Source organism: Heloderma suspectum, chromosome 3 (genome assembly GCF_057233095.1).
Source record: "Heloderma suspectum isolate Gila_16-S chromosome 3, 16-S_ref, whole genome shotgun sequence".
NCBI lineage: Eukaryota > Metazoa > Chordata > Lepidosauria > Squamata > Helodermatidae > Heloderma > Heloderma suspectum.
In genome coordinates this window covers 84,981,240-85,008,596 of record NC_139460.1, presented here as the reverse complement: position 1 = coordinate 85,008,596, position 27,357 = coordinate 84,981,240, and the positions used below count along the sequence as shown (strand labels likewise).

Sequence of the window (27,357 nt, the reverse complement as noted above, 5' to 3'; positions counted from 1 at the left end):
GAAGAGTTGGTTTGCACAAATGGTACCTCACTGGACATCAGCCAAGCTATGAAACCAACTGCGATCCCACTCACACCCAATGTGTTTGTGTGTAGGCCGTGTCATGACTCCTGGTCCTTGGTCCTTCCAGTGTGATGAGGATGGGACAGTCAGTGCTTTATTCAGGGCTCTCCTGGCTGGAGGACAAAGCCCTGCCATTGTCCTCTGACTCAAAATATGAGTCTGGCAGGAACACCATCTTTTCAGTCTCACAAAAGTTTCAAACTACAAAATCAGGTGAGGGACCCCTTTAATAGTCCAGTCAGCTCCTCCAGGATGGGCGGAGCTGACCACATTACAGGCCTTGTCAACTTACTAAAGGCTTCAGTTGGCTTTAGTTCCCTGCTAACATCTTTCTGTTCTAGTTCCAGCCAGCAGGACCTACTTGGAGCTTTCCAAGGGTCTGTTTTCTTCTGCCTTGATGTTGCCTTTGGTACCTTGACCAGACAGTGACCTGGTTTGCACAACTTGGTGGGTTATCGTGGGTTAAATAACCCACAATGAGCTGTTACATGTTTAGCCACTTTTTGAATATGCAACAATGTTGTGCAAACCTGGCCACCGTAGGCTGAGGATTAAACAACCCTCGCATAACCCTTGATTAGTAGTTGGGTTATGCGAGGGTTGTTTTACCTTTGAATAATCCATGGTGGCTGGGTTTGCACGACATGGTGCAACCTCTGGCTGGGGGTTGCATATTCAAAATAGCATCTGTACAAAGCACAGCTCATCTTAGGTTAAATAACCCATGGTGGCTCAGCCGTGTCGTGCGAACTGGCCCTTATCTGGTTAATCTGATCTTGGCTACTGTGACCTGACTCTGCTTACTATGGGACATTACCTGCCTGATCTGATGCTACCAGTTTCTCCAGTGAGCCTCAAGTAACCACAGAATGGTTAGCTACAGGCTGCTGGCAAGTGTGAACCTTAGGAACCAGCTTCTAGGATAAGCTGTATATGTAGCTATATTTACCAATGCAGTATTTGTATTTTATAATACAAAAATAAAGATTCAGCGACAACGTTTCATTCTGATATTACATATATTTACTGTGTGTTCACAACAAATACAGCTCTTTCTTGCTTCCCCCAATGTTTCATTGGGTTCCAAATAAACCTGAGTTGATAGTTCAAGTTAGTATTTGAAAGACATTCAGATACACAAGTCTGAAGCATGCACAGGATGGTATGCTGATTATTACCATCCTATTGGTCTTATGTTCTGTAGGTAAATGCCATCAAATATATTTTATGACTTTTGCAAACATCCGTGGTGTACGGGTCTTGATATTTTATCAGAATGTTCTGGTGTATTTTGAAAACACCAATGGAAACATTGAAGGAGAGATTTTTCTAAAGCATGGTTGAAGCACACCCAAAGTATGGCATAATCCTATTACAACTAGGTGTTTTTTGTTGACCTTATTTGATCTGTTGAACTGCAGTCTTGCAGTAAACATTACCAAATTTAAACTGTAGAGTGATTTGTTCAAGGAGGGGTGGAAATGCAGGAGCGAAAATGTAAATAAAACTACTCAAAGGCAAAGACATTAGAGATTTGTAGTGCTAAGTCTCTGGATCATGGCCGGAAAAAAAAAGGGTCTGACAACCCAATATGCCCATATTCAGCAGGGCTAGAAAATTCCCAGGCATAGAATCCTGGGCCATGATAGCTAAGAATTTTGCCATTTCTCTCATCCCATTTTCTAGCCCTGCTGAACTTACCTGAAGATTCTGAAACACTTTCGGCCCTGCAGGTTCATGCCAACGTAGATGTTTATATGTTACAAGCTTAGGCCTAGTTCTTGCAACCAGAAGATGAGGGAGTAAAACTGTATCTGGGCTGTACAGCTTCAGACTGCATGTGTGGTCTTCTATGTTGAAACTAAATGCTCCTCTGTGGAGAAAGAAAAATGTTAAAGGTACTACATGTAGAAAACCAGCATGTCATGGGGAAGGCTAGGCTTCCACCCTTCTCCATCTAGCTTTTAATCACCAGGGATTCCCCCCTCCCCCATTTAGACATGTGAGTCCCCCACCTGTGGCAATACCATCTAATCGACTGTTTAGGAGAACTAAGCCTTAGCTACAGGTCTGCAGATCTGGGTATTGTGCTATTTCAGAGTTACACCATTGCACTTGTGGGAATGAAATATTGTGGACCTTAAAACTGCAAGGAAGTCCGTGATGCTGGTAATAAAAGAACTTCCAGACTGGAAGAGCAGAGACAACATCCTTTCCCTGGAGCTTCTCCACCATCTTTGAAACAAAAACAACTGTTCTCATGCATGCACCTATTTCTAATATGGCATTTCAGCCCATGGATAAGGGTGGTTCCATCTTAGATGTGCTCATACACATACATGTGGCCTCACTCATGTCAGAAAGATTTCAAGATGGCTGCAGCCAAAGGACTGCTGATGCCCTTGAGACCTATGCAGTCCTGCGCCTCAATCTTCATTTTGAAGGAATGTTCAGAGCTGAGCTGAGATCCTTCTATAGCATCTTGGTAGAAAAAATGTTATCTAATCTTGGTTTTTCTTAATGAAGGCATCAGATGACTTAAAAAATTATTTTTAAAACAATCCCTCTATCCAAAAAGTCACTCATTCTGATTTCTCTTTTAAGAAGGCATTAACATCTACATATTATGTATGCTAAAGAACAGGGGAAGCATGTATGTCATTAATGATAATCTGCTATCGTGCCAGGTGAATGTTAACAATGATCAAGAATCCTGTACACATAACTCATGTCCTAGCAGGGAACAGGTAAACCATAGAATAGTCTTTGGCTAAAACCCTGTAAATTCATAGCAAATTATTTGCACAAAAAGTCTATTTTCTTATGCAGACATTTTCTTTACTGTGAAATATAAAAAGAGCTGCAGAATACAGAACATGTTTGCCTTTTACGAAAGTTAATCTTCACAGTTAGTAGAACTACTGAATTTTTGAGATCCAACTGCATCACCATTCCTGCCATTTGCAAATGGCACTGGAGCTAGCAGACGTGTCCTTTGATAACTCCTCTTAATGCAGTGCAGAGTTTCTCAGCAACACTTTCAAGTATGTCCAATGCAGTTTTGCTAAAACTGAGATCATACAATTTTTTTCTAAGAACACCTTCACATATATGGTATAACTATACAAAGAAGAGATGACCAAGTTTTTAAAGCAGAGAATTTAGAAGTATGGACTGTTTAAAGCACCCGTGGCTAGTCTCATGATGAGAAGAGTGGGAACACAGATTTCTTAATGGCCAAATTAGTTGTAAGATGAACACGTCTCTTTACAGTCACATTTCTTACAAAATGAATATTTTCTTTATTAGGAAAAATATAGACTGATCTTAGGTGGTGGAGAATGATTGGACAGTAAAATTATCAGCGTCTTGCTCTGTATATTTAGCTTTTGTGCTTTTTTCCCCAAATCCTTTCAGGTCTGTTTCTTCTTCATCCTGTATATGAAATAAGAAAACACAATTGCTTGAGAAACATGAAAAAAAATCTTTGTCCTTTATTATTTTTCCTCTCTTTGAACAATATGACTAATGCTTGTGCCAGTGAAACAGAGATGATCACAAATGCCTAACAAGTCCATCAACCATGGCTTCACTGATCAATCAAGCTGTTAGGTGGAGGGATTTTTTGTTGACATAAACTTGTGTGCAGTATTAGGAGATAGCCAGAAAGTACCTACTTGGGGAGACTATGTACAGTAGGTCTTTAAAACTGAGTAAGTCCTTACAACACTTGAAGTGGTCGCCTTTTGTCAACTGCACTAGCGAAACGCCACTCAAATGTGTGACTGTGTGATTTTCTTATTAGAGATGATAACCAACTATACAGAGAAAACATTACATTTGTAAGTGTTCGCTATTTTTGTGAAGAAGTCCCAGAAACGAGTACTATACAAATTTAGACTTTGAGTATGGTCACCTCAGCACTGGCCATTTATAGGGTCCATTATATTGAAGGAAATCTGTGTTGGACTCATTTGTTGCAACTGAGGCATTCTTGCTTCCAGAGTCTTCTCTGTGGGTGATCCTACTGACTGATTCCTCTTCCGCATCATCTGTCCAATGCCCATCATGGGGAATCGGCCTCTGCTTTTCACACAGTTAGGGCTCCCCAAAGGATTTGAGGTGTTATTCAACTGGGTTGGAGACACAGCTTCCTCTCTGAAAGAACTGCTCTTTTCATCATATGTGAAGGACAGGTGAGTGGGGTGAACTGGACTTTTAGTAGGACTGGGGGAAGTCCCTCCAGGCTGGAAGAGTGGAGACAATGTCCTTTCGCTGGAGCTTCTCCGACCAAAATTTACTGGTGAGCTTAGCATTCGATATTGGTGACTGGGAGACACTTGGTCTATTTGGTCCTCTCTATCACCAGTTTCAAAAGAATGTACAATGTTCAGAATTAAAGGAGAATCCAAGTTCTGGTTGCCAGGGCTTGAGGGCTCTTGCTGAGGTGAATCTTGCCGTTTCATGAGCCTTGGGGTCCTTGGAACAGGTTGCTGGATTTCAAGGTATTCCAAAGAATAGGAGGTGACACAACCTGTCTTGGCTGTTGCTGATTCATGGAAAGGGCTCAAACTGCTAGGAGAATCTATGAAACAATACAAAAAGAGTCAGGGGAAGAAAAAAAAAACTTTGTGGGATCTTTTTTTAGTCTTCTATAGGCAAGCCCAAAATTTAGCTGATTAATGGCATGGAAAGTTGCCTGAGGAAGGACTGAAGAAAAGTATTGTGCAAGGTTTTCAGGCTTTGGCATATTAAAATCCTAACTCTAAACATGAAAATATCCCCAGAACAAAGCAGTGATGATAAATTTAATTTAAAATATGCCATTTCCCATCTGTATATCTGCTTCTTCTTTATAGGATATGTTACCCTGCTTTCTCTTTTTCACTTTGTATTGGCACACTTTATCATCTTCCTGCCCCATCTGAAGTCTAACATCTCCATTATTACCACCATACCTCTGCTCTGTGTTAAGACTGTCAACCCCCCTTTTCCCATCTCTCATTTCTTTTTCTCTTGCTTGTGTTTTGATGCTTTATACTCATTTAAATGTTCTTCCTTCTCGTGTCCTTCCATTTAGTCTCTCTCCTAAACACAATACATGTGCACACGTGCCCCCACCCACACTGAATACTAGGATTTTCCTTGCATGATTGGTGGCTTTCTTTGACCCCATTTATTCAAATTCCTACTGTGTTCCAAAAGCTAGACAAAGGGAAACTGTTGCCATGTCACTTCCCAGGCTAATCACACCACAACCCAGGACAAAAGCAAAGATAATTGTACACTAACAAGTTTGACTAGAGGAAGGAAACCTCTTTGAAAAGCCAGGATGATTTGATCATAGTGGAAGTCAGGAAACAAGAGACATTTCAGAACATCTAATTACCCCAAAACATAATTTGTATTTCTGGGATGTATCTAGATGTCTAGTGCTGGGCACAAATAATGCAGGAGTAAAAGTGTATCATTGCACATACACAAGATGGAGAGCAGTGGCTAATCCCGACTCCATGATGATATATATCTGTGCAATATACCTAGTTACATGCATGTTTTCTGGGTATATAAGTCACAGTTTGACATCAACATGTAAACAATATATGTGGAGATGAAAAATATGTAAAATATAAAATGGCCTGAAGTATGGTTAAACCAGATGTGTGGTCTTTAATTTGTTGGATTATATCATGAAATGGTGGCGTCATATAAGGGAGTTATAGTTTAAGTTTTTTCTATGAAAAATTCTGTCTTCCAAGAGTATGCTTTAGGGATGCCATTTTTGAGAGCTATTTACAAATGGTACCCATTCATTACTACAAATTTACTTCATGAAGTCCATCCGATTATAAATGTAGTCCAACACAATCTATATAATTTGCTGTTAATATGCTTATACAAACGGTGCTGGTCAGTTTCAAGTGTGCAATATAAGGTAGACAAGTCACTGGTCTATTTTTAGGCGAGGAAGGTTCTTTAATATTATAAACCAGTAGTGATGTGTTATTTTCAACATAATTATTGCAGTTAGAGTAACCCTGATGTCCTCATTTGAAGTTTTTTATGTATACAGACAATAACAAATCTTTGCACTTTGTTGTTCTTATTTTAGCCTGGTTGGTTTTAATGTGTTTAAAAGTAATGGTTTCTTGATTTTATATGAATGTCAGAAGTATTATTTGTGTATAGGTTAAAATTGGCTGTTAAATCTATATAATTTTATAGTAATTATTTATTTTAGGTATGTTTGAGATGTTTTTATATGTTCTGGAGAAACATAACATGACTAAGGTATGTATATATTTTTATTGTAGCCCCAGAAGAAGGAAATCAAGATTTCCAAAACGCGTTGGGCCAACATAAAACAACATAATAAACTTTTTTCTATAGGCACCTGGGATTTCTCCATTTTCTTTTCTCCTTGAAAATTATCAGCACCCTCATCAAACTACAATTCCCAGTATTCTTTGAGGGAAGCCATGACAGAGAACTGAAATAAGTGTAAATGTGCTCTAGTTACCTTCCCCAGGAAGGGTGAATTACCTGGTTTGCACAATCACTGTGGCTTAAACAAACCATGGTGCATGCCAGGCACCATTTGCCTAATTACCAACCAGGGCGTGGCTTCTCACATCATCCAAATCTGGGAAACATGGCTTGAGGGGAAAACAATCCTCAAATAACCCATGGCCTATTGTTGGGTTGCGGGTTATTTCCTCCTCAAACAAGCCATGCTGCCCTGGTTCGGACTGCATGGCAAGCCACACCTGGGTGGGTACTTAGGCAACTGGCGCCAGGCATATGCCAGCACACATCAAAGTTTAAACAAGCCACTGGGCAAACCAGGTGAATATCTATTAAACTTGTTTAAGGCTGCTATCCTTACCTCAGTAATTCCCACTGAACACAGCGGAATGTATTTTTGAATAAACATGCATACATAGGTTTACCAAAACAGGCACAGACCATATCAATAGCTACCACAAACCTTTCTCAGGTGCACCACCCTGGCTAGCTCTGCGATCGTTCAGCAGAGCTTTCGTATTTTGTATCTGTGTCATAAGGCAAGAGGAAGGCTCTTTGTAGGAAGGGGAATTTGTCTCAGATTTCTTCAGAAGTGGGTGAAAAGGTTCTTCCTTTGTATCTTGTTCCTTGAACTTTTTGTCCTTCAAATATAAAAAACACATAAACAAAAAAAAGTTTGGTTTGTCAGAAGCTGTTTCAGAAAACTTTAAAAACAGCAGAAGTACAAATACTGCTTTTCAGAAGCCTTCAAAGTTTGAAAAAGACCACATTCAGCTAATTGTAAGTCCACCATGCATGCAATATATCCTTTTCCCCTGATGACTTCAGAGTGATTTCGGAGCCCTTGTCTATTTTGAAACATGGTTCAAACTAGATGTGACAGCAGCAGACTCAGGAGTCAGTATCGGTAGCCACCAATTCTCTATAAAGCAGGGTCAAACTGAACCTGAACCAAAAACAGAACGAACCTTTATTTTTGCCTGAAGTGGAATAGAACCTGAACCATCCTATGAACATCTCTGCTGAACTTGAACTGGAACAGAACTGGAAAAAATTAGGTTACTGGTTCAGAATAAAGGTTTAAGCGAAGAATAAAACACATGATGTGGTACGCTCATTGGTCCCACAAGAACTAGAATGAGCACATAAAAGCCCTCTTCAGATGTTCTACTTACTATGCTGTATGAATGCATGAAGAGGGGAACGCTTCAGCCCTGCCCCCTCTGTCGTCACATCTGTTGCTCTGTTCATGTGGAGGGCGATTGTTTAAACAGGACAGCCTTCTGTATTTCTGGAGGTTCTTAATTGCGTGGAGAGCCTCCACAAATGCAGAAGGCTCTCCTGTTCAAACTACAGTCTTCTATGCGTACAGGGTGACAGATGTGATGAGAGAGGGATGGGGCTCTTCACGCATTCATACAACACAGTAAGTAGAGCACCCAAAGAGGGCTGCTATAAAACCAATATCTGGGAGGATTTATATATTTTAGGTTTGTACAGACTTCTATACTCCAACATATTTAAGGGCTGGATTTGGGAAGCATTAAGCAGGGATTGGCCTAGAGGCTTCCTTCCCCTTTGTGATGGGGTTTGATAACACAGAAGTTATATTTATTTATTATTTATTATTAAATTTATTAATCGCCCATCTGGCTGGTCACCCAGCCACTCTGGGCGATGTAGAACATACAATAAAACAGTTTAAAACAATAAAATTCTACAATAAAACCATTTTCTAAAATACCCTAACCCACCCCAAATGCCTGCCTGAACAACCACATTTTTAATGCACGACGGAAGCTCATTAAAGAGGGGGCATGACGGAGTTCCCTAGGGAGGGAGTTCCACAGAGTGGGGGCCACCACAGAAAAGGCCTTCTCCCTCGTCCCCACCAGTCTAGCTGTCCTGGCTGATGGGACAGAGAGAAGGCCATCCGAGGCTGATCTTGTTAAGAGGCCTGTCTGGTGCTGCTGGAGTTGCTCCTTAAGATAGGCTGGGCCGGAACCATATAGGGTTTTAAAGGTCAAAACCAACACCTTGAATTTGGCCCGGAAAACAACTGGTAACCAGTGCAACTCCTTCAGCACTGGAGTGATGTGATCTCACCGGCGGCTGCCTTTAATCAGGTGAGCCGCCGCGTTCTGTACCAGCTGCAGCTTCCGAACTGTCTTCAAGGGTAACCCCACGTAGAGCGCATTACAGTAGTCTAAACGAGAGGAGACCAGGGCATGTACTACCGATGGGAGCAGATGGTCGGGAAGGAAGGGACGCAGCCGCCGTATCAGATGGAGTTGATACAGTGCTGTCTGGCTCACAGCTGACACCTGAGCCTCCATGGACAGCTGGGAGTCCAAAATGACCCCCAGGCTGCGGACCTGGTCTTTCAAGGGTAGCCGTACCCCATTCAACACCAGGTCAACATCCCCTAGCCTCCTCTTGTCTCCCACCAAAAGTACCTCGGTCTTGTCAGGGTTCAGCTTCAGCTTATTCCTCCCCATCCAGCCACTCACTGTCTCCAGACATTTGGACAGGGATTCTACGGCCAACCTTGGTGAAGATTTGAATGAGAGGTAGAGCTGCGTGTCATCTGCATATTGATGACACTGCACCCCAAACCTCCTGATGATAGCCCCCAGCGGCTTCACATAGATGTTAAATAGCATCGGGGAGAGGATGGAACCCTGTGGCACCCCACAAGTAAATGGCCACGGGTCCGAAACCTCCTCTCCCAGTGCTACCCTCTGGGACCTGCCGGAGAGGAAGGACCGGAACCACCGCAATACGGTGTCTCCAATGCCCAACCCCTCCAGGCGGTCCAGGAGGATACCGTGGTCAACGGTATCAAAAGCCGCTGAGAGGTCGAGGAGAACAAGGAAGGAGCATTCACCCCTATCCAGAGCCCTCCTCATATCATCTACCAAGGCGACCAAGGCCGTTTCTGTCCCATGCCCAAGTCTGAAACCCGACTGAAATGGATCTAGATAATCAGTTTCTTCCAAGTGTGCCTTCAACTGCACCGCCACCACTCGCTCAATCACCTTGCCCCAAAATGGCAGATTTGAGACTGGGCAAAAGTTGTTCAGAACTTGAGGATCCAAGGAGGGCTTCTTTAAGAGTGGTCTTATCACTGCCTCCTTGAGGGCTGATGGCATCACTCCCTCCTCAAGGGAGGCGTTCACCACCGCCCTGATCCCCTCACCCAGTCTCTCTCTGCAGCCCATAATGAGCCAAGATGGGCAAGGATCAAGTAAGCAGGCCGTACAGATGACAGCACCTTGTCCACTTCATCAGGAGGAAGAAGCTGGAACCGATCCCACAAAACTGGCTTGCCACAGGCCGCCTCTTGCTCACTAACTGTATCCACAGTGTGCAGAGTAACACACCTAATCTGATCAATTTTATCTGCAAAGTGCCTTGCCAAGGCCTCACAAAGAATCATCAACCTTAAGCAGATGGATCTTACAACAAGTTACAACATGGAGATCCATCTGCTTAAGGTTGATGATTCTTTGTTTCCCTAGTTTCATTAAATCAGTTGAAAAATAATAATCTTGAAGTTAGCTAATGACAATGACAATTATCAAATCCTTTCCTGCCTATTTAAAATGGATTTGCCCGCTTCTTCACCTATTTCACATATCTCTGATCATACAATTAAAATCAAACCGTACAAATGAAATACAAATAAAAAAATAAGTACAAATAAAAAAAGTACAAATAAAAAGCTGCAGCAGTTTTAGGCCTGTGGGCTTGTGCCGCCCCATGGTGCAAATGATCATTATAAATAATGTGCCTTATATTTCAATTTCATCAAGTGAACTGGAACTGAATTGGTTGATTTTGTGTGCCAAACGGGCTACTGAACTGTAACCAAACTGGAACACCTTCAGTTGTAGCTGAACCTGAACTGTACCCCAAAATGTAATGGTTTGACTCCCTGCTATAAAGTAAGAGCAGGTATTTGAAGTGCATCAGAGGCAGCAGGAGGACAGACCTGAAGCCTTCCCTGTGCATCCCTTGTCACTTCTTTCAGGCAGTTTTCTCCTTGAAGGGAAGTAACTCCCACTGGGGAGTGGTTTTAGGAGAAAAGAGGAGGCGAAGAGTACAGCTCCTCCCTCCAACCCACCCATGCCATGCTGTGAAGAACTTGGTCGAAAGCTTTTTGGAGATCCAAGTATCCCATGTCCATCAGATGCACCCTGCTTGATAAAGTTTCAGCATGACCTAGGTTGAGTTGTGTCATTTTCATATCTAATTCCACCTTTATATAGTACGAAAGTGAGAGTGTGCAAAATTATTCATGGTGTGGAGAAAGTGGACAGGGAGACATTTTTCTCCCTCTCTCATAATACTAGAACCCAGGAACTTCCCAGGAAAGTGATTGGTGGGAGATTCAGGCCAGATAAAACTACTTCTTCACACAGCACATAGTTAAATTATGGAATTTGCTACCACAAGATGTAGTAATGGCCACCAATTTGGATGGCTTTAAAAGGGGATTGGACAAATTCATGGATGACAAGTCTATCAATGGCTATTCGTTCTGATGGCTATATGCTACCTCCAGTATTGGAGCAGTTTGCCTCTGTGTGCCAATTGCTGGGGAACACAACTGGGAGGGTACTATTGCATTCATGTGCTACTTGTGGGTTTCCCACAGGCAGCCGGTTGGCCACTGTGTGAACAGGATGTTAGACAAGATGGACCCTTGGTCTGACCCAGCATGGGTCTTTGGTTCTTAGGGGACCTTGTTATGATATATTCTGTAGTCAGGGACAGATACCCAAGTACAACTTTCTGTAGCCATTTGCATCTGTAAAAGATACTGTAAAGCACTTCTATTCAGATCTCACTGCAACTATTTAAAAGGTATCAGTTACAACCAGGCAGGAGACTGGATCATTCCCTGGATCTTTACTGAGAGGAATTCTGCTTTATGCTTGAACCTCCCTCCTAATATTATCAAAGCACTGACAGGAATTTTTCAAGTTCCAAACATTTTGGAACAGATATAACCTATTTATAAGGTAACTTATTTCTAAAGTTAATGTTATATAATGAACCACAGAATGGTTTACACAAATATGTGAAGTTTAGCATCCCCTCATTCCACAACACCCACTGCTTCTTGGCCCCCATTTGCTCCACCTCCTTGCTGGCTTTATCCAGTCATAACGCTGTGGAGATCTCAGAAACCACAATAGGCAGAAATGCCTGTCAGAGACTAGACTAGCCTTCCCCAACTTGGTGCCTTCCAGATGTTTTGGAATTCAACTCCCATCAGCCCCAGCCAGCATAACGAATGGTCAGGAATTGTAGTCCAAAAGTATCTGGAGGGCACTAGGTTGGGGAAGACTAGAGTCTAGAGCAAGGGTGGGCAAGATGCGGTCCGTAGGCCACATGCAACCCCTGGCCTTTTTTGTGGCCCCTGCTGCCCCCTGCCACTGCTGAATTTGCCGTGGTGGCTTGAAATGGAGTGTGTGCCTTGTTTGGAAGCAGAATGAAGCTCCCGGAAGTGATTTTGGTGTCCGCATCAGACACGGGTGCAATGTGGGCCCCCGAGCACCAGAAGTTGCCCACCCCTGCTCTAGACCAAACCTATGTGCCAGAAGCTATGAAAGCAGTAAATAGAGTCTTGTTAAAAGAATCGTTAATAATCTCTTTATGTAATGGTTGCAATGTAGAGTGTGCTTTATATTCTTTACCCAATCCATCTTTGGATATTGGTCACTATTATTCCCTTCACATAGATAGGTAGAAGAAAGACAGCGGCCCACTATAGCCATCTAGGGAGCCTATTAAGGTAATCCAATAGGACAGAACTTTCCTTTGCATTTTTTTCAGATTGTTAAAAATATGCTGAAGAATTTTCAGCAAGGTGCTGCAGAACCCTAGATGCCTGTCTGCAACTCCATTATAACACATGGATGCACAAAGGCTTATTTAATCCATGATGGGTTATTGTGCTGTCCGAACCCATATCAAATGGGAAAATCTAGGGAAAATCCACCACCCGTTAGCATGCATTGAAGATAAAGTCTGATACTAAGACAGAACTTGAAACAGAATGGAATCAGATTTTTTTCAGGCATAATGATTATATATAAGCAAAATAAATTTAAAGTGTTACTCTTTCTATTACTGAAGAATTTTGTTCTGATATGTCCACCTGGGCTGTAATATTATTATTATTATTATTTACATTTATATATCCTACCCTTTTTCCTCTTGCAAGGAACCCAAGGTTAGGCTGAGTCTCAGTGACTGGCCTGAAGTCACTAAGGGAGCAATCCTATGGCCGCTAGACACTGTCTAGAGGGCCATAGGATATGCTTATTTCTGGAAACCGACCTCTGAGGTCTGTTCCTGGAAAACCAACTGCCCCCCTCATCCACGCTACCTCAGAGGCAGCACAGAGAAGCCCCATCCTTCACGCTCAGAAGAGGAGCGCAGAGCGACTGCAAAGGGGCGTTCCAGGCTGGGGAGAGCAGAGCTCCGCGTACGACACATGTAATGTGTCATATGGCATCCTCCTCTCCCGGTCAGCTCCCCTGCCGCTAGACAGCTGAAAACGGCTATCTAGCGAATAATAGCAAGGCAGGGGAGCCATGGACGGAATGATCCCCCCATGCTTCTCCTGACTTGCTTTGGATAGGTGGTCACCTCCAAGGTCGGCGATAGCCCCCTATCTAGTTAGGATTGTGCCCTAAGTGAGCTTCATGGCCAAGTGGGGACTGAAACCCAGATTTCCCAAGTCCATCATTCTAACCACTACCCACGCTGGCTGTAGTATCTCTTTTCTATGGCAACAACAGATACATGTGAATGTAATATTTATTTGCCCAGGTATTTTATTTTTTTAAATCCCAATAACAGCACAATTAATATTGTAATCTTTTATATATTATAAATGGTTATAATAGCAGTCTTTAAAATCTATTCTGTTTGTAAGTGCTGCAAGTTATATTAGCTGAGACAGTCACATGAATGCTTGCATCAGCAGAGTTACAGGAGCAGGAGGAGCCAATACTGAACTGCTCTCCTTCAAGAGGAGAGAAGGGGGAACGTGGCTACGTTTCTGGATTGTTGCCAGGGAGAAACTATGACCTTACCTGGTTTCTAAATAATGCAGAATCCCAGGTTGATTTCTAAAGCAGAAGATCTATCTTTTTGCAAGTAGCTAGATGGTTTAAATTACATCACTAAAGCATCTGACCAGTGAACAGATTTTAGAAAGCAAGCCGATGGCCCCTAGACCATGTCTGAGTGGGCGTAGGATGAGGATGTGCCAGTGGGCAGGGCGGGAAGAGATCATGGATCCACCTGATCCAAAGGTCTCTGGACCCCAGTCCCTTCTCCCCAGAAGGTGAGTGACCTCAGAAACCCTACTAGTGAAAAAATGGAGGACAGAAGCTAAAAAAGTCCCTGCCATTCCTCCAGCCCTGCCAGAACTGCTCAGCAAGGCATAGGATGAGCCAGTGTGGTGTAGTGGCAAGAGTGTTGGACTAGGAGCTGGGAGATCCGGGTTCTAGTCCCCACTCGGCCATGGAAGCTCACTGGGTGACTTTGGGCCAGTCACACACTCTCAGCCCAACCCACCTCACAGGGTTGTTGTTGTGAGGATGAAATGGAGAGGAGGAGGATAATGTAAGCCGCCTTGGGTTCCTTGCAAGAGGAAAAAAGGCGGGGTATAAATGCAATAAATAAATAAAATAAACAAACAGGATGGACGGAAAGCTCTGAGATTGGAGCCCATACGATTGCACCTTTAATGTATTTTACGGTATTACCTCTATGAAACAGTGAAAGGCGAATTTCCCTCTTACATCAATATGAAATGATGACTAAGAATAAGGTTAATCCATTAAATATATTGGCTCCCCGCTCATTATCTAAGTATTTAAATTCCAAAATAACCTGTTGCCTCATTAAAATCTCTTCCTCCAAGAACATTTGCACCACCACCTCTGAGTGTATTCGCTGTATCTCAGCTTTGCATCTACGTACAGTTGCTCCATGGAATCAGCACAGTGTTGCAGCTCTGACTTGGAGCCAAGCCTGATGATCTGCACTAAAGAGCTGAATTATGGCTCATGTAATAACACCCCTTTGATTTCTTTTTTCTAATTCCTGATGTCAGCCATTTTCTCTTTCAAACACCTGGAATTCTCTTTCTTCTAACAGTTGGATGGCCCCACCATTTTCTATATTTCAAAAATGTCTAACTTTCCCTCAGGGCTCTCCTTTAGACTGTCCTCTTACGTCTATCCTCCAGTCCAGGGCAGGGAACCTGTGCCCCTTCAGATGTTGTTGGACTCTAACTCCCATGATGGAGTTCAAGATCTTTTAACTGTATCTTCTAACATTGTGGCCTTGATAGCTATAACATACAATGCATGTGCTCCACTACAGAATCTGTTGTTGGCAAATACTGAATATATCAGTAAAGCTTTGACTACTGAGCAGTAAAGAAATGTAATAAATAAATGGAGAGAAACACCCCCCAAATGTGTACATTAACAATAACTGAAGGTGTTATTGTTTTTAAAGCAAAGTTATCAACAGCATTCATCTTTCTACTTGTACTGACTTACATTTTTTTAAACGAGACATCAATACTAGCACACACATTTTGGGGATATTATTCTTTCCTTTCACTGATATGTTCGATATTTGTCAAACAGGAAATATTTTTCCGCCAGAGATGATCAACCATGTAGCCTTGACATGTTTTTGCACCAAGTCATTTGATAAATTTCTTTTACATAGCCATACTTCACTATTCCTATGGGCATAGAGTAGTCTTTGTAGACTCAAAACCCTGTCAGTTATAATAATAGTCAATGGAAATGCCCAAATTCGGCTTGATTTCAAATAAATGTAACTAGAGATTTACCTCATAGGAATCCTTGTTTGATTTGTATTTTTCTATCCGACATAATTGGTTCATGTACATGTTATCAGGAATGTCAGTCTTCTGGAAATGTAAAAAAAAATGTGAGATATGTGTAGAAAAATTATAACACAAAATTAGTTAAAATGGTTGCTGAAAGAATAAATTTCACTAATTCAATTCTATATATATATCTTTCCCGTTTAGTCCAATATATCTTAGAATTATTTTACTTCAGAAAGTGTTGTAAATAAATAGCTAACTGTACAGCATATTAAAATCCCCCCTCCCCACAATATTACTACAATCAAGAGAAAGTATGTAACATTTGTTATTACTCACTAAAGGAATTCATTTCAGGTAAAACAGAAACAAATCAGATGCAATCAAGTTGGAAAACGAATACTGAACATGGCCGCCTTGAGTGCCATTTTCTTTGTAGAAAGGCAGGATACAAATCAAACAAATAAATGAATGAATTTTTAAAAACAGTTTTGTACAACTACTCCCCTTGATGTTTAAACTGAAAGACCTCAAGGCCACTCTAAATCTGGCCACATAGGAAACACCCAAAGGACAGACGGGTCACAAGAAACTTCCTCATTCATTTTCCCTCTACCTAGATATCAGAAAAAGATCCATCCATTCATCAGGTGGTCCAGAAAGACGGCTAACATTCTGATGTACATTTCATTCCAGATAATCTTTATCTAGCTTCATGGTAGCACTGTTGAGAGTTTGGACTTCCCAAAGATGACAGAGATGACAGAGGGAAGTGTTCTTCATTATTTATAGAACCTTCCCACAGGTGACAGCCACAATCCCTGTTTCTTTAATCTGACAATCTCTGATTGGGATGATAGAAACTGAATTTTTACACTTGCAGTAAAATGGTCACTGTCTGAATGATTCACCTGAATACAGAGTGTTAGTGAGCCCATGATAAGCTAAATGATTTTCCACACTATCAATACAGGCTCACCAGGCAATCTGGGCTCATGGAAAGTTACTAAGAGGACAGCCATTTTTCGCTACAAGCACAATAACCCAGTTTCTGACACACCAAATTGGTTTTATGAATTGGTTCTCATATTTTGACATGACACCTATGCAGAAGAAAAACAAGGATTCAAACTGAGATTTTTCCATGGACTTCTTCAAAGAGAAGAACATGTAAAAGGTATGAATTTAGTTAACCTAATCCAATTTTAAAAACCCACAACTTCTGCTAATAGGACTGCAACATTTAGAGCACAATCCTAGGGGTTGCACCCTGGGTACTCGTAAGCCCCCGAACTTGGAGGCTTGTGAGTACCCTGTGCAGAGAGGGAGGCACCTCACACCTCCCTCTCTGCATTTAAGCTAGACAGGCCATTTCGCCCATCTATCAGAGGCTTCGGGGAGAGGAAGGGAAGGAGGCTGGGGCAGCAGTTGGAAAAGGCATAAGCCAGCTGCCCCGGCCTCCTCTCTCCCTGCCCCCAGGAATGCCCCCTTTCTCCTGTCTCCACACTCCGTTTACCAAGCATGGAGAGGCAGCTGGTATGCTTCTCTCCATGCTGACTACAAGGGGGAGCATGGTTTCCTGGCTCTGAGCTTGGAGCCAGGAAACCGAAAAGCCCTGTGCCCCCAGATGCTGTCTAGGGGAAATAGAATTGCTCCCTTCGTTGATTAAATAGGTAGATGAATGGATTAAAAAATGTTTTGGTTGACCAAAAAGGTGCCCCAGTTCATTATCACTTTTGATAAAAGTACTATGAAAATGGTGAATGGCAGATACCGTTTTAGAAAAGGCATACCTCCTTGCCTCACATACACAGGGAATGTAGTGTATCCTAATATGGTACCTGCTGCATCCTCTAAAAACAAAACATGCATTTCCTATTGTTTTGTTCATATGCAAATTTATGCAGATTTAATTGATTAATCAATTATAATGCATATGATTAATAGACTAAGGTGTTTTCATAGGGCAATAGCCCTAAGTGACAAATATTGCTCCCCCTAATAGCGAACTCAGGCGTTGAGTGCTGACCGAAATAAAGCCGAAACAGGGCCACTGAGAAACAAGAGGGAGGTATCAGCTTACTTGTGGAACTTGAAGTTTGCAGAAGTACAAAAGATCTTAAAAAAATTACAACCTAAGGGAACAAAAACAAGCAAAAACCCAATGATGATCGAGCATAGTCAATAGCCATGGAATATTGAGTGTTAATTGGAAAATGAAAGCCGAAAATGGGGGGTGGGGATGGGATTTTCTGCTTCAGCCCATTACAGCTTATAGCATCCTGGAGGAGGGTATGGCTGGCTGGAACCTGGAACAGGAACATCATTCCTAAAATCATCATTTAGGAATGATGATATATTGCCACATGTTGCAGGTTCCACTTGCAACTACCTAATTTCAAAAAAGCAGCCACTATGCAAGGAAAATTCCTACTATTGCATATGTATTGTTAGAGCGACAGTTTCAGCACAGATAATCTAATCTCTCTCCCACTGTGGACCTTTCCCCAATGCCTGTGCAGGAAGTGAATGTATGGAATGAAACAGATATCTGTGCTGAAGAAAAACAAGTAATAAAGATTTATTGCATGAAGTCATCGGCGAGAACTGTTTTGTTTGAATGGCTTATACTGTGGCTAAAAGGGCCATCACAGGTCAAGAAATGCTATAGACTTCACTTTTCAATGCCACTTTTAAAATAACAAATACGCTAAAATTATTAGGTTGCTTTGACCTATTCCCACAGATCATCTCATTTTACTGGCTGCTCTTTTACAATAGCAATACCCAGTCATTCAAGGACAGTTTTAGGATACATTCAGGGCTTTGATGTCACAGCCTTTGTTTCTGAATGATGAAGTTTATAATCCTATGCGCACTTACTTGGGAGTAATGCACATTAAACTCAGCGGAACCTCATTTCAAGTACAACTGCACATGATTAAGCTGAAAGGATCTTTTAAACAAAGGTCTATCCTGTCCTATCCTCAACTCAGGAACTTTGTATCTGAAATATATAAGCATTTTTTTCTTAGAAACAAAATTTATCTCAAGTTTTCTTACCTCTGAAAAAATAACCACTAAGGGAGCAATCCTATCTGGATCAACAGTCGCCTATGAGTCGGGGGGTGACTGCCTATTCAGTACAAGGTGGGAGGAGTGGTGAGAAGCGGATCTCCTCCTCGCTCCCCCCACCCTGCTTTCATGGCTAGACAGCCGGTTTCAGCTGTCTAACTTCGGGACCTCGGAGCGTGGGAAGCAGCGTCTGGACGACACATAGAATGTGTCGTACTGGCATTTCCGACCTCCATGTCCCGGCCTGTTTTCACCCCATGCTAATCTTCTGAGGGTGGAGCCGATCTGCGCTGCCTATGAGGTGGTGCGGGAAGAGGCTGGTTCTCCGGGAACCGACCTCAGAGTGCGGGCTCCGAGATCAGTTCCCGGGAACCAACCTATGTCTGGCCACTGACTAGTGGCCATAGGATTGCGCCCTAAGCCATTCAACAATTAGAAATTACTAGGCAGTAATTCCACAGATGCTGAAGAAGCAAAAGTAGATCAGTTCTATGAGGATCTGCAGCACCTACTGGATAGTACGCCAAAAAAAGATGTTATTTCATTACAGGAGACTGGAATGCTAAGGTGGGTAGTCAAAGGACACCTGGAATTACAGGCAAGCATGGTCTGGGAGAACAAAATGAAGCAGGACATAGGCTGATAGAATTTTGCCAAGACAACTCACTGTGCATAACAAACACTCTCTTCCAACAACCGAAGAGATTACTTTATACATGGACTTCACCAGATGGTCGACACCGAAATCAGACTGACTACATCCTTTGTAGCCAAAGGTGGCGAACATCCATGCAGTCGGTAAAAACAAGACCTGGAGCTGATTGTAGTTCAGATCTCGAACTTCTTATTGCACAATTTAGAATCAGACTAAAGAGAATAGGGAAGACCCACAGATCAGTTAGATATGAGCTCATGAATATTCCTCATGAATATGCAGTAGAGGTGAAGAATAGATTTAAGGGACTAGATTTAGTAGACAGGGTCCCAGAAGAACTATGGACAGAAGTTCGCAACATTGTTCAGGAGGCGGCAACAAAAAACGTCCTAAAAAAAAAGAAAACCAAGAAGGCAAGATGGCTGTCTGCTGAGACACTGGAAGCAGCCCAAGAAAGAAGGAAAGCAAAAGGCAACAGTGAGAAGGGGAGATATGCCCAATTAAATGCAAAATTCCAGAGGTTCGCCAGAAGAGATAAGGAATTATTTTTAAACAAGCAATACGCAGAAGCAGAAGAAGATAATAGAATAGGAAGGACAAGAGACCTCTTCCAGAAAATTAGAAACATCGGAGGTAGATTCCAGGCAAAAATGGGTGTGATAAAAAACAAAGATGGCAAGGACCTAACAGAAGCAGAAGAGATCAAGAAAAGGTGGCAAGAATATACGGAAGTTCTGTATAGGAAGGATAATAATATCGGGGATAGATTTGACGGTGTGGTCAGTGAGGTAGAGCCAGACATCCTGAAGAGTGAGGTTGAATGGGCCTTAAGAAGCATTGCTAATAACAAGGCAGCAGGAGAGGACGGTATCCCAGCTGAACTGTTTAAAATCTTGCAAGATGATGCTGTCAAGGTGATGCATGCCATATGCCAGCAAATTTGGAAAACACAAGAATGGCCAACAGATTGGAAAAAATCAACCTATATCCTCATACCAAAAAAGGGAAGCACCAAAGAATGTTCAAACTATTGAACAGTGGCACTTATTTCACATGCCAGTAAGGTAATGCTCAAGATCTTGCAAGGTAGACTCCAGCAATTCATGGAACGAGAATTGCCAGATGTACAAGCTGGGTATAGAAAAGGCAGAGGAACTAGAGACCAAATTGCCAATATTCGCTGGATAATGAAGAAAGCCAGGGAATTTCAGAAAAACATATATTTCTGTTTTATTGACTATTCTCAAGCCTTTGACTGTGTGCATCATAACAAATTGTGGCAAGTTCTTGGTGGTATGGGGATACCAAGTCATCCTGTCACCCTCCTGAGGAATCTGTATAACGACCAAGTAGCAACGGTAAGAACAGACCATGGAACAACGGAATGGTTTAACACTCGGAAAGGAGTATGGCAGAACACATCATGCGACGTGCTGGGCTTGATGAAGCCAAGGCTGGAGTTAAAATCGCTGGAAGAAACATTAACAATCTCCGATATGCAGATGATACCTCTTTGATGGGTGAAAGCGAGGAGAAGCTGAGGAACCTCATGATGAAGGTGAAAGAAGAAAGTGCAAAAGCTGGGTTGCAGTTAAACCTCAAAAAAACCAAGATGATGGCAACCAGCTTGATTGATAACTGGCAAATAGAGGGAGAAAACGTGGAGGCAGTGACAGACTTTGTCTTTCTAGGCACAAAGATTACTGCAGATGCTGACTGCAGCCAGGTAATCAGAAGATGTTTACTTCTTGGGAGGACAGCAATGGCAAATCTTGATAAAATAGTTCAGAGCAGAGACATCACACTGACAACAAAGGTCCGCATAGTTGAAGCAATGGTATTCCCTGTAGTAACCTATGGCTGCGAGAGCTGGACCATAAGGAAGGATGAGCGAAGAAAGATAGATGCTTTGGAACTGTGGTGCTGGAGGAAAATTCTGAGAGTGCCTTGGACTGCAAGAAGATCAAACCAGTCCATACTCCAGGAAATAACGCCAGACTGTTCACTTGAGGGAATGATATTAAAGGCAAAACTGAAGTACTTTGGCCGCATAACGAGAAGACAGGATACCCTGGAGAAGATGTTGATGCTAGGGAAAGTGGAAGGCAAAAGGAAGAGGGGCCGACCAAGGGCAAGGTGGATGGATGATATTCTGGAGGTGACGGACTCAACCTTGGGGGAGCCGGGGGTGGCGACAGCCGACAGGAAGCTCTGGCGTGGGCTGGTCCATGAAGTCACGAAGAGTTGGAAGCGACTGACCAAATAAACAACAACAACAAACAATTCCATTGAAATCCATGGGTCTTGCTCCAAGCAAACAAGTTTAGGACTGAGATAGAAGTCTATTTTAAAAAGATGGATTAAACTTACAGCAGGTGATATTTGAAGCTAACCTTCCTCTTCCTAAATCACACAATAAAATTATTTTCTGTTGGAAAAATAATGTAAGATGCATTGTCTGCTTAAAGAAAAGCATAAACACTACCTCCTCTCACAACTGTAATAGGTCATTAACCGATCAATTGGTTAATCATGCTGCTCAGTCAGGGTTTTTTTCCTGACTAAATTAACTCCCTTGCAAACAATTAGCATCAAAATATCTGTATTTCAGTTAAAGGCTACCAGTTCTGCCATTCCATATTGCAGCCTGTTAAAATTATTCCATAGAATTCAAGAGGAGACACTGAAAACCAAGCCAATCCTGTCTTGGGTTCTGTTTCTTGGTCATACTAGCAACATAACGTTGAGAAAATAGCTTTTTTAGAGAGATTTCACAAGTGGGATTTGCAACAAAATGTTGCAGGATGGAGTGCTCCTGTCCAGGGTTCCAGCCAGTCAGCCATGCCTTCTTTCAAGATACAGCATTCCCTTTTCCCTCCCAGTGTTTGGTTTCCATCTTCCAACAGACACGCAGCATTCTGTGGTCAAGAAAGGTGCTTCCAGAAGGATGGAGTTAACAATCAAAATACACTGTGCAGCTATTCCATCTTTCCTCCTTAAACAATTCTTTCATGGTAAGAAAGAAGTTGGAAGAAATGGTGGGGAAAAAGGGAGGATTACAAATGGAAGACAGTGTTTTCTGTAGCTTCTGTGAATTAGGCAGGGCGACCACACAATAAAAGTGTCATCTGGAAGCACCCTAAGAATGCTGAATCCTCATTGGTCTGGTTTTGGAGGTGGGGTTGTCCCCTCCCCCTTTTAGGTTTTTCTCCTTAAGATTTTTTTCTACTTCTGCAAAACTTGGGGTTCCCCCGAGGATGCTAGCATCTCCCTCTCACTTCTCAGTAGTCCCATTTTGGCATCACAGTTGTCCTAACACAGTACCTGAGTTCACTATTACAGAGGTTTCGTTCTGTCTTTTACTCAACTTGGAGCATGATTATTCAAAGCCAAACTTACTCTAAGGCCTGCTACATAGCGCTCCAGTTTCTTATTAAGCAGGATGTAGATGGCTAGAGTGTGGCAAGCTCTGTTAGAGAGGACAGTATTGATCACATCGCTGTTCTTATAGCCAAGCTTTTCAGTCATGTAGAGGAGCACACTTTGGCTCATATCTTCAAGGTGAATTCTGCATAACGAGAAATGGGAAGAAGTTATTTTTATTTGCCGGGGAAAGCGCTGTCAGGCAGACATGTCATTTAAATCTTAAAGGCCACCTTCATATAACAGGAAGTATACAGATCATGTTGATACCTTCTGAAGGTTGCATTATCTTCAAAAGAGAAAGCCAAAAGTTGTTCAAACACAGAATATTTTGGCTATTTTTTTTAACTCTGTATGCACTTTGTCAAAATAATGTGTGTATATGATACACCACACACAGAGAGACACAAACAATTCATTTCTCTTTTTGGTGTGGTGTGCAAATATTAGCCCTACTCAGTCATTCCACCTCTCATGACTAAACATTTGTGTGAGGGAAGAGACGTGTGGATGCTCCACCTACCAGCCATGCATTTGGGGGAACCTCTGCAGTGGGCAGCCTATTCTATGTGCATAGGCTCCCATCAACAGACATGCTCCACCTGATGCATAGGCAGTGGGGAGCAGGATCAGCAGGGCCATAATGTGATGGTGAGCTTCCGCCGGGCTTTAAAAGCCTGGCTGTTCAGGTGAACATTTGGGGTGGTTAGTGTTTTTCAGAGCAGTGTTGTTTTTTTATGTTGTTTTGTTCAGTTGATTACATAAATTCGTTGTATTTCGTGTTATTAGTATTGTATGCCGCCTAGAGTGGCTGGGTAGCTGGCCAGATGGGCGGCCAATAAATCTAATTAATTAATAAATAAATAAATAAATAAATAAAATAAAATAAAATAATGTTGGGCACAGCCCTGCTTGCCACCTCACATCATTGTTAACTGTATAAAGGGGTGGCATGACCAAATAGGGCAATGTTCTTCACTGCGAGGCCCGAGGACTACTGATGCTTTCCAGCGTCTTCAAGTGTGGCTCTCTACCTCTCTCTTTCACTCACTCACTCTCTCATTTTGCAGCAGCTGCTCACTCTCAGGAGGGGCTCTCTAGCTTTGCCTTGTTGTTTGCTTTTGCAGTGGGTTGGCTGATGTGCTCTGGGCAACCAGAGGAAGCTTCAGGGGTGAGGAGTCAAGAGACCTGCCACTCATCAGCTGAAAAGTGGCTGGGGGTGGAAAAAGGAGAATGCAGGAGCAATCAACCAATTGGCTGTGGTGGGGGAGGAACCCAAGAGACAGAGCAACCTGACTGGCTAGCTGCAGTGATGCACTGTGCAGCTGCTGGAGGAGAAACTGAATGTGCAGGTGAGAGAGGGAGCAAAGTGCTCAGGGAGTGGCCCCTTCAGTGGTGCCTACAGCCAAAGTGGCTCCTGCTTGAAAAAATGTGAAGATCACAGTCAAAGGGCTATCTTCACTGCTAGACCGTAAACAAAGCTGTGAATGAGCTGAATACAGCTTCTAAAACAGCAAGTACAGCTTCTGAAAATACCATGACATCATAAATACTGCATTCAGCTAAAAGAATTTCAAATCATTTAGCACCATCATCCAAGGCCTTGCTGTCAAAAGTGGTCAGTATTTATGTTTTGTATAATTTCCACAACATTATTTTTAATAAATATCAAGCATGCTATTGCACATGAGATGTGTTTGAACATATTCAAAGTCTGTTGGCATAATCTAGTCAGTATGACTCACTTCCCAGTCCGACTGCTTTAAATTTCAGAGAATCAATCAATTCAATGAGAGGGAATTAAGCATCTGTTGAATTCTCCCATTACAATCATTGAGTGCTTGACTTTAGCTGAATTATGCCCTGCATTTGTAAATCTTGACTAACATATGTTTCTCATTCTCATCATCGTTTTTGAATATAGGGATGGTTCCTAAAAATGTTTCTGGACACTGCAACTGTTTCAATGTGTATTATTACTTTCTGGATTTTCTTATGGCATTCCAGTAAAATATCCGTAGTTATTTGTCTTCAGAAAATTACTCTAGTGACAACAAGCTCATAAAGAACTCTTTTTAGGGACAATATTACTGTAACTCGTTTTTTCCCTTCATATTTTTCATCTGTCTCTCTGCACTGCTTTAGAACACCAGCAAGAGCAATGAAGGCACCAAAGAAGTAAGCACAGGTACCATACAGAATGTGAAGTACCATGGCACGAAGAACTTCTTGGTGAGTGTACTCTTCCTGAGGACCTATCCTTGATTTGTTCCGACTTTGGGCCAAACTAGAAGTGACATTAAGACTGCAGTCCTACACTTAGATGGATGTAAGCCACTAAACTCAGTAGGACTTACTTCTGAGTAGACATCAGTAGGACTGCATTGTAAATACATCTTTGCATTTAACATCCACATTTTAAAAATGCAAACAGCAGCCATTGTGCCGCCTGAAAATTATAGGGAAAGCTGTGGGTGGGGAGGGGGAGTTAACCCTTTCCTCCCCTGCTGTGATGAAAATCACTCTTCCAATTCTATTTGCATTGGGAGGAATCTAAAAGTCCCCACTGGCACGACAAGAAGTAGTAATGGCTCTAAGGATGGTGAGAGACCTTCGTGGTCTGTTTGTATGATCCATGATAACTAAATGGAACCTCTATGAACAGACACTGTATAACCCTGAACACCAGTTGCTGAAGGACAAACCACAGAGGAAGGCTGTTGCCTTCAAGCATTGCTTTGGGCTTCCTGGAAGCATTTGGCTGGCCACTGTTGGAAACAGGTCACTGGATAAGATGGACCTTTAGGCTGCAATCCTATACAGACTTGCCTGGGAGTAAGCCCCACTGAACTCAGTTGCGCTTACTTTTGAGGGGACTGCACTGGATTGCACTGTTAGTCTGCTCTAGCAGGTTTCTTCTATTCCTACGTTTAGTAAATTGATTAGGTTATAACATTAGCTTAATAATTCATTTGCTCCGCACATTTTGCCTGCAATACACAACATTCAAAAACACAATCTTTTTAATCACTGCGCCAAATATTCTCAGAGCTGCATGTTGTACGTGTGTGCGTGTTTATTTGCGTGTCCACAAAATGCCAAATTAACCCCCCAGCCCACCTGAGGATTGCTTCAAACACTACAATTTTCCTACATGGAAAACAACTTAGATACTAGAAAAACCTTGAAAACCAAGCATGGATAGGGATGTAAGGATTTTGTAAAGTCTGTTCCATCTGTGTTTCGCCGACTGTCAGGTGCCTATCGTTCCATCTTCTGCTCATTGACAGAATCGGATTTTTTCAAATATCACAAATTTGCACTTGCAAAAATGCGCAAATTCCCCCACAATGCATAAATCCCGTCAAAATGTGCAAATCTCCCCCAAATGTGCATTTTCATGCTTTAGCCTATGGGGGAAATGTGCATTTTTGGACGCTGTTTTTACTTTATGTATTTCTCTATGACTGTTTACATGAAATTCCAGAAAGTAAAAAAACTTGTCTGCAAGTCCGCAGAATCCACATGACTTAGGAAAAGCCGGTCTGCTGCTAAATCTGTGGGTCAGATTCATAGAAAACTAAACTCATCTGATTCTGTTGCAGATTTCTCTGACATCCCTAAGTATGGACTGTCACATTTTATTGCTACACATTTGGGGGTGTTGATGCATGGTCATCTAATGAAATACATATGTGTGATCACTTTCCTATCTCAAAGTGATGTTTTGTGTAGAAAATTCATAACATCTCAAGTGCCCCAGAGAACAGGTAGCAGAACAATACTGCTTTGACAATGATTTATTTCCATCCTCTGTGACACCCACCAAAGAAGTCATTTTTCTCTTGCAGTTTATTTACTTTTATACACTTTGCACACTTTTACAGGCTAAAAGCAGCCGACCATGACTTTCCTGGTAATCACAATAATGTTTAGATCCATCAAATAAAATCTGAACTAGAACCTTAGAGAAGCATCAGCCTCCTCTGCTGTATTAATATCCATCCATGTGTTACATAACCCTCATTACCATAGTAACTAGCATCTTACAATTATTAAAGGTTTTTATCCTCACAAAACCCTTTCTGAGGTTGGGAAATATCCTCCATGCTGCAGGGCTGGGACAAAAGCACTGAGAAGACAATGTGACTTGCCCAAGCTTACACCAGGAATCTACGTCTGATCCAGGAACTGATCCTAGCAACCCTAAGACCAGCCCCAGAATAGAAACCACCAGAAAACCTATCCTCCTCCTTCCATACTGCTAAAAAAATATTTGAGAATGAAAATTGAGAGTTTGCATAACAAAGCAGCTCAGAATGAGAGCTGTCAGAAATGTCCCCAGTTCAAATCTCCCTGCAGCCACAAACACACTAGACTGTCTCAGAGAAACGACTGTTCTCTTAGCCTCCACTCCCCCAATCTCTTACGTTGTGAATATAATAGTGGTCTACCTTACCGAGTGTAGTAACCATTATTGCAATTATGAATTTAAAGGAATTTGACCACTTAAAACTCATAGTATAAATCACAGGTGGGGAACCTTTTTCAGTCCAAGGGCCAAATTCCAATCTGGGAGAGGTCTCAGGGGCCACACACCACCTGTGGGCAGGGCCAAACGCAAAGTGGGTATGGCGAAAGGTAGAGTGGATCGGACCAAAATGTGCTTCCTACTGATTTTAAGCCTACTCAGAAGTAAGCAGGACAAGTCTCTGCATGT

The 27,357-nt window shown here is 42.2% G+C and overlaps 1 protein-coding gene across 1 annotated transcript in view; it reads right to left on the bottom strand.

The window, feature by feature from the left end:
- Positions 1-1,066: 1,066 nt before the first annotated feature.
- The window catches only part of HUNK (hormonally up-regulated Neu-associated kinase), an 88,087-nt gene continuing 61,796 nt past the window's right edge, over positions 1,067-27,357 (bottom strand). The window contains exons 7-11 of the mRNA XM_084841715.1: positions 22,614-22,782; positions 15,485-15,565; positions 7,052-7,229; positions 3,980-4,648; positions 1,067-3,498 (exon numbers count right to left, since the gene is read on the bottom strand). Coding sequence (XP_084697841.1) covers positions 3,981-4,648; positions 7,052-7,229; positions 15,485-15,565; positions 22,614-22,782 — 1,096 coding nt within the window. The 3' untranslated portion in view covers positions 1,067-3,498; position 3,980. The remainder of the gene's footprint in view (positions 3,499-3,979; positions 4,649-7,051; positions 7,230-15,484; positions 15,566-22,613; positions 22,783-27,357) is intronic.